At 36.2% G+C, this 14,312-nt stretch overlaps 1 protein-coding gene across 7 annotated transcripts in view; it reads right to left on the bottom strand.

Annotated features, from left to right (window-relative positions):
* Nucleotides 1–4,351: 4,351 nt before the first annotated feature.
* CACNB4 (calcium voltage-gated channel auxiliary subunit beta 4) overlaps nt 4,352–14,312 on the bottom strand; it is a 258,639-nt gene continuing 248,678 nt past the window's right edge. For all 7 annotated transcript variants that reach the window (XM_058715272.1, XM_058715277.1, XM_058715273.1 and 4 more), the window contains 2 exons: nt 13,031–13,216; nt 4,352–11,050 (listed from right to left, as the gene is read on the bottom strand). In XM_058715272.1, the coding sequence (XP_058571255.1) occupies nt 10,790–11,050; nt 13,031–13,216 (447 nt within the window). In that variant the 3' untranslated portion in view covers nt 4,352–10,789. The remainder of the gene's footprint in view (nt 11,051–13,030; nt 13,217–14,312) is intronic.

Here is a 14,312-nt window from a genome sequence, read left to right as displayed (position 1 = left end):
GTCTTGCCCCGCAAAGACTTTGGGGTTCTGTGAGGGAAGCTTAACTTCTCTCTCGCTCGCTCTCTCTCTCTCAAACCTCTTGCCCCTGCCATCCAGCTGAAGCCAGTGGCCTTACCTACACAATCACTTATTGCACTTAAGGATTGTACGTCAGGGCTCTTCCCTATCCAATCTCCCTCCTCTTTCCAGTCAATCTTGCCCCGAGCAACGATTTTGATCAAGTCCCTCCTAGGGTTAAAAAAATCTGCCTGGGTGGCGCAGTCGGTTAAGCGTCCGACTTCAGCCAGGTCACGATCTCGCGGTCCGTGAGTTCGAGCCCCGCGTCAGGCTCTGGGCTGATGGCTCGGAGCCTGGAGCCTGTTTCCGATTCTGTGTCTCCCTCTCTCTCTGCCCCTCCCCCGTTCATGCTCTGTCTCTCTCTGTCCCAAAAATAAATTAAAAAAAAACGTTGGAAAAAAAAATAAAAAAAAAAATCTGCAGTAGCCACTAAAACTGAGCAGGAGAGTCCAAATACCTTAGATACTAATTTTTCTCCAGACTATGGCCCCAAATAGCCTTTCCAGCTGGGATTTCCGTTATTCCAAACTGGTTACGCAGCAGGTCAAATGTTTTCCCCTGCTCTTACAGTCTCCTTGCCTGGACACCTAGAATAGCTATGTCCCATGCTCTGCATGTGTCGCATTGTATTTAATCAACCTTCTGCTATGGGATATTTCGAAACTAGCATAAAAGTGAACCATTAGGTTACTTGATATCAGAGTTCTGCTTCCACGTGTTATATTTTATCTGGGTAAATTGCTTAATCTCTCCAGGCCTCAGTTTTCACATAAGGAAAAACAGTGGGTTTGTCCCTAAGGTCTTTCTTTGATTCTAGGTCATCCGATGAAGAGGTCATTTGATAATCTGATAATTAGTCTCTACGCTTGTTAAAGGCGAGAGGTGGGAAAAGAGAAACTAAAGTTGTTTACTTTTCTTTCACAAAGGAATCAGAAACAGCTCCGACCCTTTCTATTCTCCTTAACTTTGGTAAAAAAAGAATAGAAAGAAGAAAATGTGAAACTTATAAAAGGCATTTTGAACTGTTCTGCCCCTCCATGCTCAAGAACTGAATGAAATTAAACAAAATCAACAGTAAATTACATCTTTCCACCTTACATCTACTAGCTGTACAATATCTTGTGTCAATATATAGAACAAGTAAGACCTTGACAGTCTACATTTCTTCTTAATTGAGCTAGAAAATTGTACCCGTAATACAAAGAGCAGCATAGAGGACTAAAATGTGTCTCTTTTTAAACATCTGTGCAAGAAAAAAGTCCTTTGACTTCTTTTGGGGCTTATGGTTAAAAAGCCAAATTTTATTTTATTTTTACTTATTTTATTTTAGAGAGAAAGAGTATGTGTGAGTGGGGAAGAGGGGTAGAGAGAGAGAGAAAGAGAGAGCCAGAGAGAGAGAGAGGGAGAGAGAATCCCAATCCATGCTTGGCATGGAGCCTGCTATGGGGTTTAATCCCACAACCCTGGGATCATGACCTGAACCAAATTCAAGAGTTGGATGCTCAACTGAATGAGCCACCCGGGTGCCCCAAAAGCCAAATTTAGAGGAGACATATGAAAGGAAAGAAAATACTACATTAATCCATTTTATGTTTATATTTACATAATAAAGTTCTTTCTAGGCTATTTAGAAAAACAATATTGTTTGTGTAATCAATTTACATTAACTCTTTGATATTTCCATTCTTGCACACTGTAGGTGGTACTTTTGGCAGCTCTTAAGACATTTTACAAACTCCCCACACATCTCTGTCCACCTATGAAATGGTTATCATATCCATATTTACTTGCAAAGTTAGGGCTTAGTCTGCCAGATTATCTCTAAGTGGCTCTCAAAAAAAAAGAAAAGAAAAAGAAAGAAAGAAAGGAAGAAAGAAAGAAAAGAAAAGAAAAAGGGAATTTGCCTAATATAATATTGTCCAACTATAGGATCCATAGGTGAAATATAAATTTGGACCACTATGTAAGTACAGTAATTGGAAATGTTTGTCAAGTAGTATGAAGCTATTTGTGAAAACAAACTCCTTATAAAATCTTTTAAAGACTATCCATGATGATAGTAATGTGCAAAATGTCATTAAAGAGACTTCTGCTTCCAGGTATGGGAAAGTGGGATAGTCCAGAATTATCCTCCCATCATTAACAAACAGGAAATTGGACAAAATGTAGAAAACAACTGTTTTCAGATATTGGGCAACATACAGCACAGGATTGTGATCTCTGATAAGAGCCACGAATGAGGTGAGTCTAACCATTACCTGGATTTTCTGCCTGGAGGCAATGCCTAGCCAGTGACAGAGGGGGTGGGAACTCAAATTGAGTCTAGCAGTCTCCTTGAGTTGAAGACAAAGATCAGTGTTCCAAGGTATCAAGGTAGCTAGAATTTGTGAAGCAGAGTGGCTGAAAGGAGGGAGCTGTACAGAGAAAAGCTCCAGAAGCCTGCTGAAGTCAGCGACTAAGTCTTTGGCTATGTATCAACCTGTATCCGTGCAGAAACCCGAGACTAGCCAATAACAATTTCTGAGAAAAAAAAAAAAAAAAAAAAAAACAAGTACCAGGGAGCCGTAAAACATGTAATTCTTAGAGTTTACTAAGGACCAGGGATGATCTGAGTTCCCTTCCATCAGAGTGAAGAGAATTCACTAAATATATGGGACATTCGGTAGACACCCCAGAGACCTTAGAAGAGGAGCTAAATTAGCCTAAGAAGAAATCCTACTCTAGACTAGTCCTAACGGAGCTTAAAAACAAACCTTCAGAGGATCAAACTAATCTACAATTGCCTGTCAAAACAAGTCCAGCATTTTTTAGAGGAATATAAGAACAAGCCATCCACAATGGAATATTTACAATACCTTGAACCCAGTAACAAAATTACCGGACCTACAAAGACACAAGACAATGTGACCTGTAACCAAAAGGAAGATTGCTCTACAAAAACAGATTAAAGTACAGGCAGGTTAAGTGATTGCCCCAAGCTCATAGTTGGTTACTGCCAGATCCAGGCTTTGAACATAGGCCGGAGTTATGGCTTACAGTTTAACCACTATCCCAATCTGCATGTTGTATGACAGGACAAGCAAGATTTTTCTTCACAACCTATCCTATTAGTAGAGATGTGTTAATGACCAGAGAGGTGGCTTCAGGCATACGGCCTTGATGGAGTCGTTGCAGTGAGCTGTAATTATTCTATTTGGGAATTTCGGATTGTGGGTTGAAATGCTTTAATAGATAGGACAGCCCTATTTAATATTTCTCCAATAACTGAAGTATCGTTCATTTAGTCAACATTTACTGTATTCCAGCACTGTGTGCTTCAAATGACTACCAGCGTAAAAACATTTGATGTATGTATTTTTAGACAAAAGTATTTTGCAGAGAAAAGTTACCATGATCTTTGTTTTTCTCATTTGTAATTGGGTCTAATAATCTATGCCCTTCCTATTTTCCAGGGTGGTCAGATGGATTAAATGAGATAATGCTTGTGAAACAACTTGGCTGCAATAAATCACTGTGTAATTCTAATGCAGTAATTATAATCAACATAGTGCACATTTCTTTTGAACTTCTTGCGCACTACAATGAGAAAAAAGTCAAATGCCAATCAATTCACAGCATGGTCGACTGACATGGAGCACATGAAATGTCAAGTCATAAGCTATGTGCCATCCATGAAATGATTATGGGTACAGGATAACCTCTGGAAACTTCTGGTAACTACTACATTAAAGTAATCATTTAGAGATTTGTCGGGAACAATAAAGTTTACCTAGTTTAATTTTCTATACTGTATTTGATCCTGTTTTACACACACATATTGTAATATATTCTCTGTGTATGGATTTAATTTAAATGCTGTTTCCGGGGCGCCTGGGTGGCGCAGTCGGTTAAGCGTCCGACTTCAGCCAGGTCACGATCTCGCGGTCCGTGAGTTCGAGCCCCGCGTCAGGCTCTGGGCTGATGGCTCGGAGCCTGGAGCCTGTTTCCGATTCTGTGTCTCTCTCTCTCTCTCTGCCCCTCCCCCGTTCATGCTCTGTCTCTCTGTCCCAAAAATAAATAAATAAAAAAAAAAAAAGTTGAAAAAAAAAAAAAATTTAAATGCTGTTTCCTAATATAATACTTCTTTTGTAATAACTCATATATCCTAGCAGAGTATTCAGGAAATCATCATTTAGCTGAATCTGTGTTGTGAGAGTAAATGTTTAGGCTTCTTTTTTTCCTGCAAGAGGTATAGGAACATACCTCCAGAATGACATAAATATCTCTAGAATAATATAAAGGAGAGGTATAAGGCTGATTTCAGTGTTTTCTCATTTATTATATAAAAGAAAAAATTAATGCAGTTGATTTATACACATTTAAATTCCATAAAACAAATCCATAGAAATTAGGATACTCTATGCATGCACTCTGATTTTTCTCTGTTAAATGTTTTTCTTCACAAAAATAACAACACATTTTTTTCTTTAAAGCCACAAGAGCAGAGGGAGAACAAAACATGCAGCACTGTACACATTTGCATAGTATATTTTACCCAGCATGCCTTGTAGAATGCTACACATTTACCTATATAAGAAAAATAAAAGGGGGTAAATTTTTAAAATAAATAACTAAAATTTAAAGAAAGAAAAAACATTATTCAACAAAGGCAATATATTTTTTTTCCACTTAGTAGCTGGAGATATAGCAATAGCTTGGGATATCAACAGCCCTCAGAATAGTAGGGGAAATCTTTTTACATTAATTTGCCATGTTTATTTTTAGTGTTAATAAATGTATGTTTTTCCCTCCCGCCACCCAGTCAAAAAAACAACTGATGGCTTTAACTTATGTTTCAAAATAGTATTCAGTACAAAACAAATTGAAGAATCCCTAAATACTTTTTTGTTGTTGTTGGGACATTTGTATTTATTGTTCTGACTTTAGGCTGTGAAAAATAGAAAACATTTCAAGTATGTCCAAAATTCAGAGGAGCCCTATGAGCTCACTTGCCATACTTTTTGTAGTTGTTACTGAAGGAGCAGAAATAAGAACAGTAAATATAATATGAATCTTATCACAAAATAACATTTAATAAGTTTTATGCAAGGGAATAAAATAAAAGAAATTACATCCACAGGTTGCAAGGCTATGAAATAAATTGCTGGAAAAGTATCGAGCAGCAAGTTAAAAAGATGGTAGATGAAATAAATCTGATAAAACTTAGAATTAAATCTATATATTTTTAAAAAATACGACTGCCAAATTTAACAGTGGATTTTGTTAAGTTTGTGCTATAACAAATGTGCTTCTTTCTCCTCAATCTATTTTCATATTATTGGCAAAATATATATCTTTTATAATTTTGTACTGTACAATATATGTTTTGCTACATTATTTATTTTTCTACTGCTAATGCAGATTAGAAGTAACAACATAGATTTATTTTGGCAATAAAATGCTTTCATTTTAATAACGTCCCAGAAAATATCGTAAGGCATATGAAAAATAGTATGCAACAATATAGCATTAACGATCCTGTATCTTTAATACATCCCTTATGCATACGGAATTCACACTGACTTCAGTTAAAAGTGTGTGAAAATGGCATGCAGGTAGGGCAAGAGTGGCCCTTACATAAATATAGACATAGCCATTTGTTGAGAAATTTGAGTGTTCAAAACATAACTAAGAACACTTACAAAATTGAAAAGCTAGAGGCCAGCCACTTTGGGTTCTCACATAGCTCTCATTTTAACTCCTAATTTTCAAAGAGGATGCATTCGCATACACCCCAGACCACTCTAAATTCATTGGTAACATTTTCTACCATGTTTCAGCAAACGCTTTACATACGTCACAAGAAACGGAGGAAAATTTTTATATGTAACCGTGACTCTCCAACAGTCTTGTTATTCACTCTTATTTATATGCTTTTCACGGTAAATGGGAGTTACAGCCCTTGTTCAAGATTATCTGATGAGATATTTTATAATCGTCTTTTTTGTCCCTCAATTACAGGAAGCATTTGGGATTAAACGATCCACAAGTAGATAAAGATAGTTGCCAAAAGAAGATGTATTTCATTGGAGAAAGTTCATTTTAATAAAAGAAGAAATCTTTAAAAAGTGATTTTTGAATGCTGTAGCTCTCTGCCCGTTTGAGCCAGTTTTACTATTTTGACTAACTTGACTGCTTAAGTCAACAACAAAAAAGTTATCCTTATTGTCTGCAGACAACTATCTTATTGACTGGTTTGCTCATAATTATCATTTAAAAGAGGAGGCCTGCTCTTTGTCCTATAGACACAATTTGAGTAAGTAACTCAGTAACAAAGTATTAACAGTATTTAAAGGTATGAGGAACTAATAAAACAAATTTTATTACATAATTTGCTCTGTTTTCATTCATGTGGTCATCCAAAGATGAGTTTTATATAATTAAAAAGAAAACAACAGGCAACATTGTCATGAAACACAAAGGCAGAAATATAAAAGAAATAAGGGGTACATTCCCATTTATTTAAAACATTTATATGGAATTTGCTCCAATGACATGGGAGTCCAAGATAATGCATACCCTCACCTAGTAAATGGCTGTCCATGGGAGACATTAAGGATCAAAATTTGAATTTTCAAACCAGCTGCACTTAAATATCAAGTCTCTGGATCTATCCTTGCAGGCTTAGAGCTAGATATTATAACAAATTTCACACAAAGGCAATTCCCTTGCAGATTATTTTATTCCCTCTGATGACTGATTTCTTAAATTAACTTTGTGTGCTGGTAAAATGTGAACCAATTCAAAGAAAACTTCACTAACATGGAAGAAATGAAGGGTGACAAGAGTATTTTGGATACAGTTTAAAATTTAAAGGGAAAGTATATTTTAAGAATTTATGCATTTAGTTTTGCAGCTGGGTTAGCAGTAAGAGTGATAAATTTGATCACTACTTACTGAAAAGTGTTTTTCTCCTTAAAGACAGATTGTCTTCTCTAGAGAAGAGGTAGTATAAATATTAATATATAGGGCAATTTCTATAGTGGCATTACATCATTTTTATTTTTTAGCAAATACCAAAATAAAATTGTATTAACTGAAAAAACACACTAGCATGCAAATTAAAGTTGCCTAGAAACATTCTTAAATGACATCCTGGGTCTCAACAACATTTTGTGATATGTTCATTCAGAGTTTAAATTTGCAAACCACCTTTTGGCATAATTTCTTTCTCTCCCTCCCTTTCACTGACCTAGCTTCCTAGTATGAATTTTAAGGCCCCCACACAAAAGACAAGTTCAAGTATGCAGGTATGAAAAGAGGTTAACATTCCAAAAATACGTTTTGCAAACAACGACAATAATAATTAAAGTAATTAACAAATTACTCAAAGGGAACAAATAATTTTCTTAGAATTTGTTTTATATTTAAAAAGTTCTTTTCATTAAGGACTAAGTGCAATGACATATTGTCACATAATTAAGACTCTCTTATTAGGAAAGACTATCAGTCTAAATTGTTAATTTCAATTTTCTTTCCAATAGAACTGTATAAAGATAAGAGAGAATAATCAGTCATTTATAAACATTTCCAAGTGTTGCTTTAAATATTGGTGTAAACAAGATAACATTGTTGATTATAATATTGGAGTCACATTGCCTTGAGAATTAACATCAGGATTGACAAATTGCATTCCCTTTTTTCCAGAACTACATTTCCACATTGTCACACATGTCTACAATGTTACATGTTCGCAGACTGAAATTACAGAATATGTAATTTACATATTCTGATATATATACTGAAGTTACAGAATATGTGATTTATACTACAAGTTAAAACAGACTTAAAACATTGTAAGACTTGTTTCTCCTGCTTATCATTTGCTATTTTGAAATGAAGTCAGTTAAAAACAAAGTATTTGAGGAATATGTATTTTTCAAAGGTGCTTGATATGCTTGGCAAAAATAAAACTTTCATTTAGTATATATGTGTATTTAAGTATCATTTACACAGTAAACTCTAACACTTAAAAAAAAGGAAATGCATATTTCTTTTTCATTTGGAGAAGATAAACTTGTTAATTACAAAAGGAATGAAAAGAATATGCCAAATCAAAGTAAAAATTTAAATATATCCATCAAGAAAATATACTTTATACCCCTTCCAAGATTGTTAGCTTTTGAATAAGAATGCAAAGCAAAACAGGTACAGACACTTGATGGTAAATGACAGATTGGTTCTGTGCACAGATATTGAACGGACCTCTCTTTATTAGCATATGACATGGGAGACTTAGAAACAAGGCTTTGAGAGGTTTTTAAAAAGAAGTGATTTTCAAAAGTTGAAAGAATATGGTAATCTTGCTGACTAGGAAATATATGTAAATGCTGTTGCAGCTACCTGCCATAAAATGTAAATATCTTAAAGTAGTTAAATGACCAGATTGCTAATGCTACTACAGAAAAAGCTGAACAGCTGTCTAGTCTAAATTTATCACCTTGATGCACTCTTTGCAATTAAATACTTGAATGCGCACAAACAAGAAACCAGTAAAGCATATAGAAAAATGTTTTGGCTAATGTTCTCTTTCTCATGCAAATATGTGCTGTACATGTAATAAATATATTTTCATTTGCTGGAAAATGCTCTTCTTTGTTCTAACAAAGTATTCAGTAATGGCAGGTTATATGTTTATTAAAGTGCCTAATGAATACAGCTCTTTGAAATGTCTTAACTGAAAGTTCTGTAAGCTTCATTAGATGACAAAAGAACTCACAAGCCAATATCACATGTTAACTTTTAGAATTTACCGAGCCCATATTTTCAGTTGTATCAAATATGTGAAATAACTTACATAATTATAGGCATCCCCATCATCAGCTAAACAGGTTCATAATGGAGTATGCACAGTGAACAGGAGGAGGAGAGGGAATGTGGGAGGTCACCATGGGCGTCAAGAGATGTATAACTGATCAAGAAATTGGAACTTGTTTTCATGGCGAGGAAGATTATTTAACTGGTGCATGCTTTGAAAGCCTAAAGATTGAAAGGCTTGGGAAGAAAATAAGGTAATAGAAATCAATTATCATTGTTTTCAAAATACAGTCTTCATGACATGTACCAGTACAAAGGGATTTTTATGCCTGGTCCTTTGGGGGCTTTAGAAAAATGCATGCATTGTGGATTTTTAGAAACAAGAGGCTTTTCTGAAAGATATTTGTATAATATATAAAAGGGTCAATTTTCAGTAATTCCTTGGATCATAGTGAATCTAAGGCTTCCTTGATAATATAAGACAGAAGGTCACCAATTTCGTAATTACAGCCACTGGAAAAACTGTGAAGATTTCACAGGTGAAGAGGAGTGTTCATTAGAAATAAGGCAGCTCAATCTCCAAATTCTTTATAATTCTCGTCAGTAAAAATGCTATAATTTTAGTGAACAGATATACTCTGAATCTGTGAGTTTGCTTTATATTGCAAGCTTTAAGTTCATCATTTTTGTTTTCACATTTTTCATTCCATTATTTTGTATAAACACAGCTCTCAATATCAAAATTGAATGTTTCCATGTAAAACAAGTCCTTAGCATGATTATAAAGAATTTGGGGAAGGGCTAGAACATTCACATATTCAAAGACAGAGACTGAATGAAGCAATGGAAAGATATGCAACTGTGCTGGCAGGAAACACAGGCCCCATGTTTGTGGTAAGTTGGACAGATGAATTCCCATCTGGAGATGTTTAGCTTCGCACTCAGGAGGCTCTGTGCCCATCCTTACTGTCTGACTTCGGATTCCTGGATGTTGTTGTGTATGTAGTTATGCTCAGATTGAGTAAAGGGGAAACAACTCCTCTTTTTCCATTTCCTGTGACCAGCTATGATTGGGCTTCTTTATATTATTCTCTCTCACTGCTAAAGAAATTTTGAGGGTTTTTGTTTGTTTGTTTGTTTGTTTGTTTTTTGCCAACTTCAGACAAGCTAACAGTAGTGACTAAACACAAAGCAAAACACTTTGAATACAACAGCTGTGCCAGGAAAGAAACAAAAATATTAAAATCTGAGGAGAGTGAATAATTTCTGCATTAATTGGAGACTTTTTTTTTTTTTTTGGCATCATCAATACTTTTGGTGAGTTTGAAAGCCATTCTGGCAACGTTAACATATATTAAAATGTTTATACATTCCGACTTTAAATGTAAATTTAGCTTCCAGCAAATAAAACCATACCTGGTTTTGGCTTCTTTTGGTATTTTGATTTTCTCATTAATTAGGTTTTTGGTTTTTTTGGTTTTTTTTTTTTTTCAGATTTTTAAATTGACTACAACATGCTCAAGTAGACTTTCTAGTCGATTCACCCAAATTCCAACAGGAATTGGTTTATAAATTGGTTCCAACTGGAACTGGTCATTTGGAATTTCCAGCATGGGAAATTATTTTATATGTGCCTTGATAAGTACCCTAAATTACAAATCGATGTGTCTAAATCTAATGAAGAAAACAAAAGGTACTGTTATGTAAATGCCGCGCTTAAAAATATCTATATGACTGGGCATCTAATAACCATCTCGACTTAAGGGCATAATGTTTTTTTGTTGGTTTTTTTTTGCCCCTTACCTAGCATCAAATGACAGCAGCCCACAAGCACAGGAAACACTGTGCTGTACTTGCCAAGTTAAGATGATTGGTTTATCCTAGCAGTGCTATGGCAAATTGTCAACAGATGAATTTTTTGTTTGCTTCTGCAGACTCAAAGCCTATGTCGGGAGTCATGGCTATATCCCCCAGGCGATCCTCGGTTCCTATGGGGTTTGTAAGTGTCCTGGTATGAGTCAGGGTAATCTTCTTCCACAAGAGGGTAATGATCTCGGCTATGCTGGGAACTGGAAGACAAGCGGTTCCTACTCTTCCGAGCCCTTTCATTGTGATAATTTTCATCAGAGGTCATTAGACTTCGTCTTTCAATTGGAGAGTTCTCTGTGGAGTGGTTGCTGTGCCTCATACGCTGACTCTATAAATATCAGATAGTTCAATGGTTAAATCATGTCAGCCTCATTCATCTAGAACATTTAAATATACGTACAACAGTAGGATATGTACAATAAAACGCTATCAGACTTAATAAAACATTTTGATGCATAAATGGTCTGCTCAAAAGATCTGGTCTATTCCATTCAGGACACAACGTTGCAAAGATACTAAAATGCTGATATTTTATGAATTTAATTACATAATGCTAGGTGATTAGGCTGCCTATTAAAAATAGAGAATTGAAAGTTAATTGCTGAATGGAACTTAATATATCTAGGAATACCTAATAACTCCACTTCTACTGCAAAACTGAGGATTATTTTACTTTTGGGAAATAAGTTAAAGTTCAGAATAGCATCTGCTATTTTATTTCTCTCTTTAACTGGTAAAATCTTTCTCCTCCTAAAGTCACACACTTCACCTTTATCTAGCTGAATGTCCCTTATGCCCTATAAAATATTTTCATGAAATTATGATTTGTGCTGCCCATAAAATAATGTGTTTGTTTCTTCATCACACATAAACATTAAGGCTCTCAGCAGTGTTCTCTCCAAAGGAGTGTATAATAATTATGGAGCTGGCTAATTGATATTTGCAATTCTTGCTTCCTCAACTGAAATGTCCTGCAAAAATTATCTTCAGATATCAACTAAATTCCTCTAATATCATTTATTGAAATTAATATCTTCAGATACTTATTTGATGGCTCAGAAAATGTTATTCAACATTTTTCTTTAAATCATGGGAAAACACGTATCATAGCTGTGGCTCTCTACTTAGGTAGGTCACCTCCATTAAGAAACAGGATCCCGATGAAACCAAGGACCGAGATACATTTCCTCTAAAGGGACACTCACCTTCACCCAGTGGGAAAATCATTCAATAATTAGAGCCTGTGTCTTTCACCCCAGCCAGGAGGCTAACAATTAAATACTCATGGTCACTAGGAGAAATAGGCTCCAGGATAAAGGGCACCACATTAACTCAAGTGAAATTGGGAGAACCACTCTAGGTGGATGCCTTAGAGGTGAGTCAGAGTGTTATATTCATAAATAAAGTGCATTTCGCTTCTACCTGCATTATAGAAGCATATTGCTTCATGCATCCATTTCTCTCCCATAGTATACAATTTGGAGCCAACCCAAACTAGTCAGTGGATATGCCACACTTGGATTAGCACACAGGCAGCGAAACCAGGCAAGAAACAGTCCTGGTGCATACATAAATATGTGTATTACCCTAGCACATTTCCCATGTTCATTTCCAGCCTCAAAAGCTGCTCCTTTATAGGGCAGTTTTTTGCTTATAAAGATGAAATTTTGTAGGAGAGTAATACAGTTATAACACAATACTTCAGAGAGTGCCCTTCCTCTCAGGCTTAACTTTACATGATCTATAATTACGATTATCATTATAACTCTTTAATATAAAACTAGTCATGATACAAGAGGGCTCAATTGACTAGATGTACCTCAGCCACCTGTGGGTTGGGCTCCATTCCAGCAGACTCTCGATAAATGGTAAATAATTATTGATGTCAAAAGGCAAAATTCAGTTTGTATCATAATGCCTCTGGCTCCTGACATCTAGCCCTGACTGCAACAGTAGAATAGCAGAAGAGAAAACCTCCGGTCCTTGAACTTGTCCCCAGCTTTCCTAAAGGAGACCTACCATAGCCGCTGACCAACATGGGCCCCCACACTCCCCCCACCCCAAGAAAACGCAGGGATCTGTCACTGTTTCCAAACAGAGTGACTCTACTTGTGTGCACATTCTGTGTTGAGGAAGCTAAGGGACAGGCCCTATGGGCCTGTAATATTTTGGATTTTTTTTTTAAAGATAACACCCACATATGTTTTCCTCTTCAGATTAAGGATAATCCCAGTCTTCATCCCCATTAAGTTCTCTGTAGAATCTTCAGTTGTAAGACTGTAAAAGCATGAGTGGAAAGTGGCAATACCTGTAACCCAGAAATTGCTGTGGGGTATGGTGACAGTGCGGTTGAGCCCAAATTCCTTCCGAGCAGAGGGGTCATGGGGGTGCTACTGGTTGTGTGGGTAGCACGCCAGTATGCTTCAAGGTACTCTCCCAGATGTTCACACGCATCCTCCAGCTGATTTTCATCCAATATAACATCAAACATTTCCTGCGGGTGACAAGACAAATCCGTTTTACTTATACTTCACGTTTTAAGCAATGAAACCTAAAATTCCACTTAATGCAGATAATAGCACCCCTAACATCTACTAGCAAATATCACATTGGAGAGGCTATGCTGTCAGTTTCTAAAGTTAAAGTCCAGTGAGGAGCTATACAGTTAACCAAGTGCAAATTTGGACATGGTCACGAAAATGAGAGTGCTCATGAAATATTTAGATCTTTCACTATTTAGAAGAAAAAAGATGACGTGAGTGTAAAAGTGTTATATGTAGAAGACAGCAAAAACATATTTATATTTATCCATACATTCCTATAGAACTCAATTGTACTTACTTCAGAATATTAATGGCATTGAAAGAGGCATTCTCAAAATATTCTGGGCAATGACCATATCATGGGAATAAACATTTCTCCCCCCCCCAAAATATCTATGTTGAAGGGAATAACATTTACTAAGGCACTTTTCAGGATGTTTGTGAAAATGTTATCTGTCTCATGATAAAGCAACATGGAAAGAAGATTTAAGATTAATAATAGAAATGCACATTACAGTGATTTCTGCTACCAAAAGATCATTGTGTGAAATGGTTAAAAAAGAACAAGGACCAGGAGTATTTAATTGTGGGAAGGATGGAGTGACACACAGGAAGTATCTGGTATCCATGTTTCTGTCAGGAAGGACTTTGTTCAACATCTGGCCTGTAAGCAGGATGTGTTCTACCCCAGAGGGGCAAAGTGGCACTTCAGTGACCCTGCAGTGTGGCTGGGAAAACCGACAGGATTTACCCAGGATGCAGATTCCCTGGAGAGACAGTCAGAAAGCCGTGGCACCTCACAGAGAGAAAAGCCATTCCATAGCTAGTGAAAGCACATCCCTAGCTTTCAACCGCTGCATTCACACCTGCCCTCTTGCAAAATCTCCACCACTACCTACCTGCTTTCACAAACTCATTTTGCCAAGATAAGAACCTTTCACTAACGAATCAAATACAGGGTTACTGCCACCAGCACTGATACTGCAGCTAGATTGTCGGTTCACGGAAACTGGACGACTATGAGTTGGTGGTAGGTCAGCCGACTCA

Source organism: Neofelis nebulosa, chromosome 2, assembly GCF_028018385.1.
Source record: "Neofelis nebulosa isolate mNeoNeb1 chromosome 2, mNeoNeb1.pri, whole genome shotgun sequence".
Lineage (NCBI taxonomy): Eukaryota > Metazoa > Chordata > Mammalia > Carnivora > Felidae > Neofelis > Neofelis nebulosa.
This window is presented reverse-complemented; position numbering and strand designations above follow the sequence as displayed.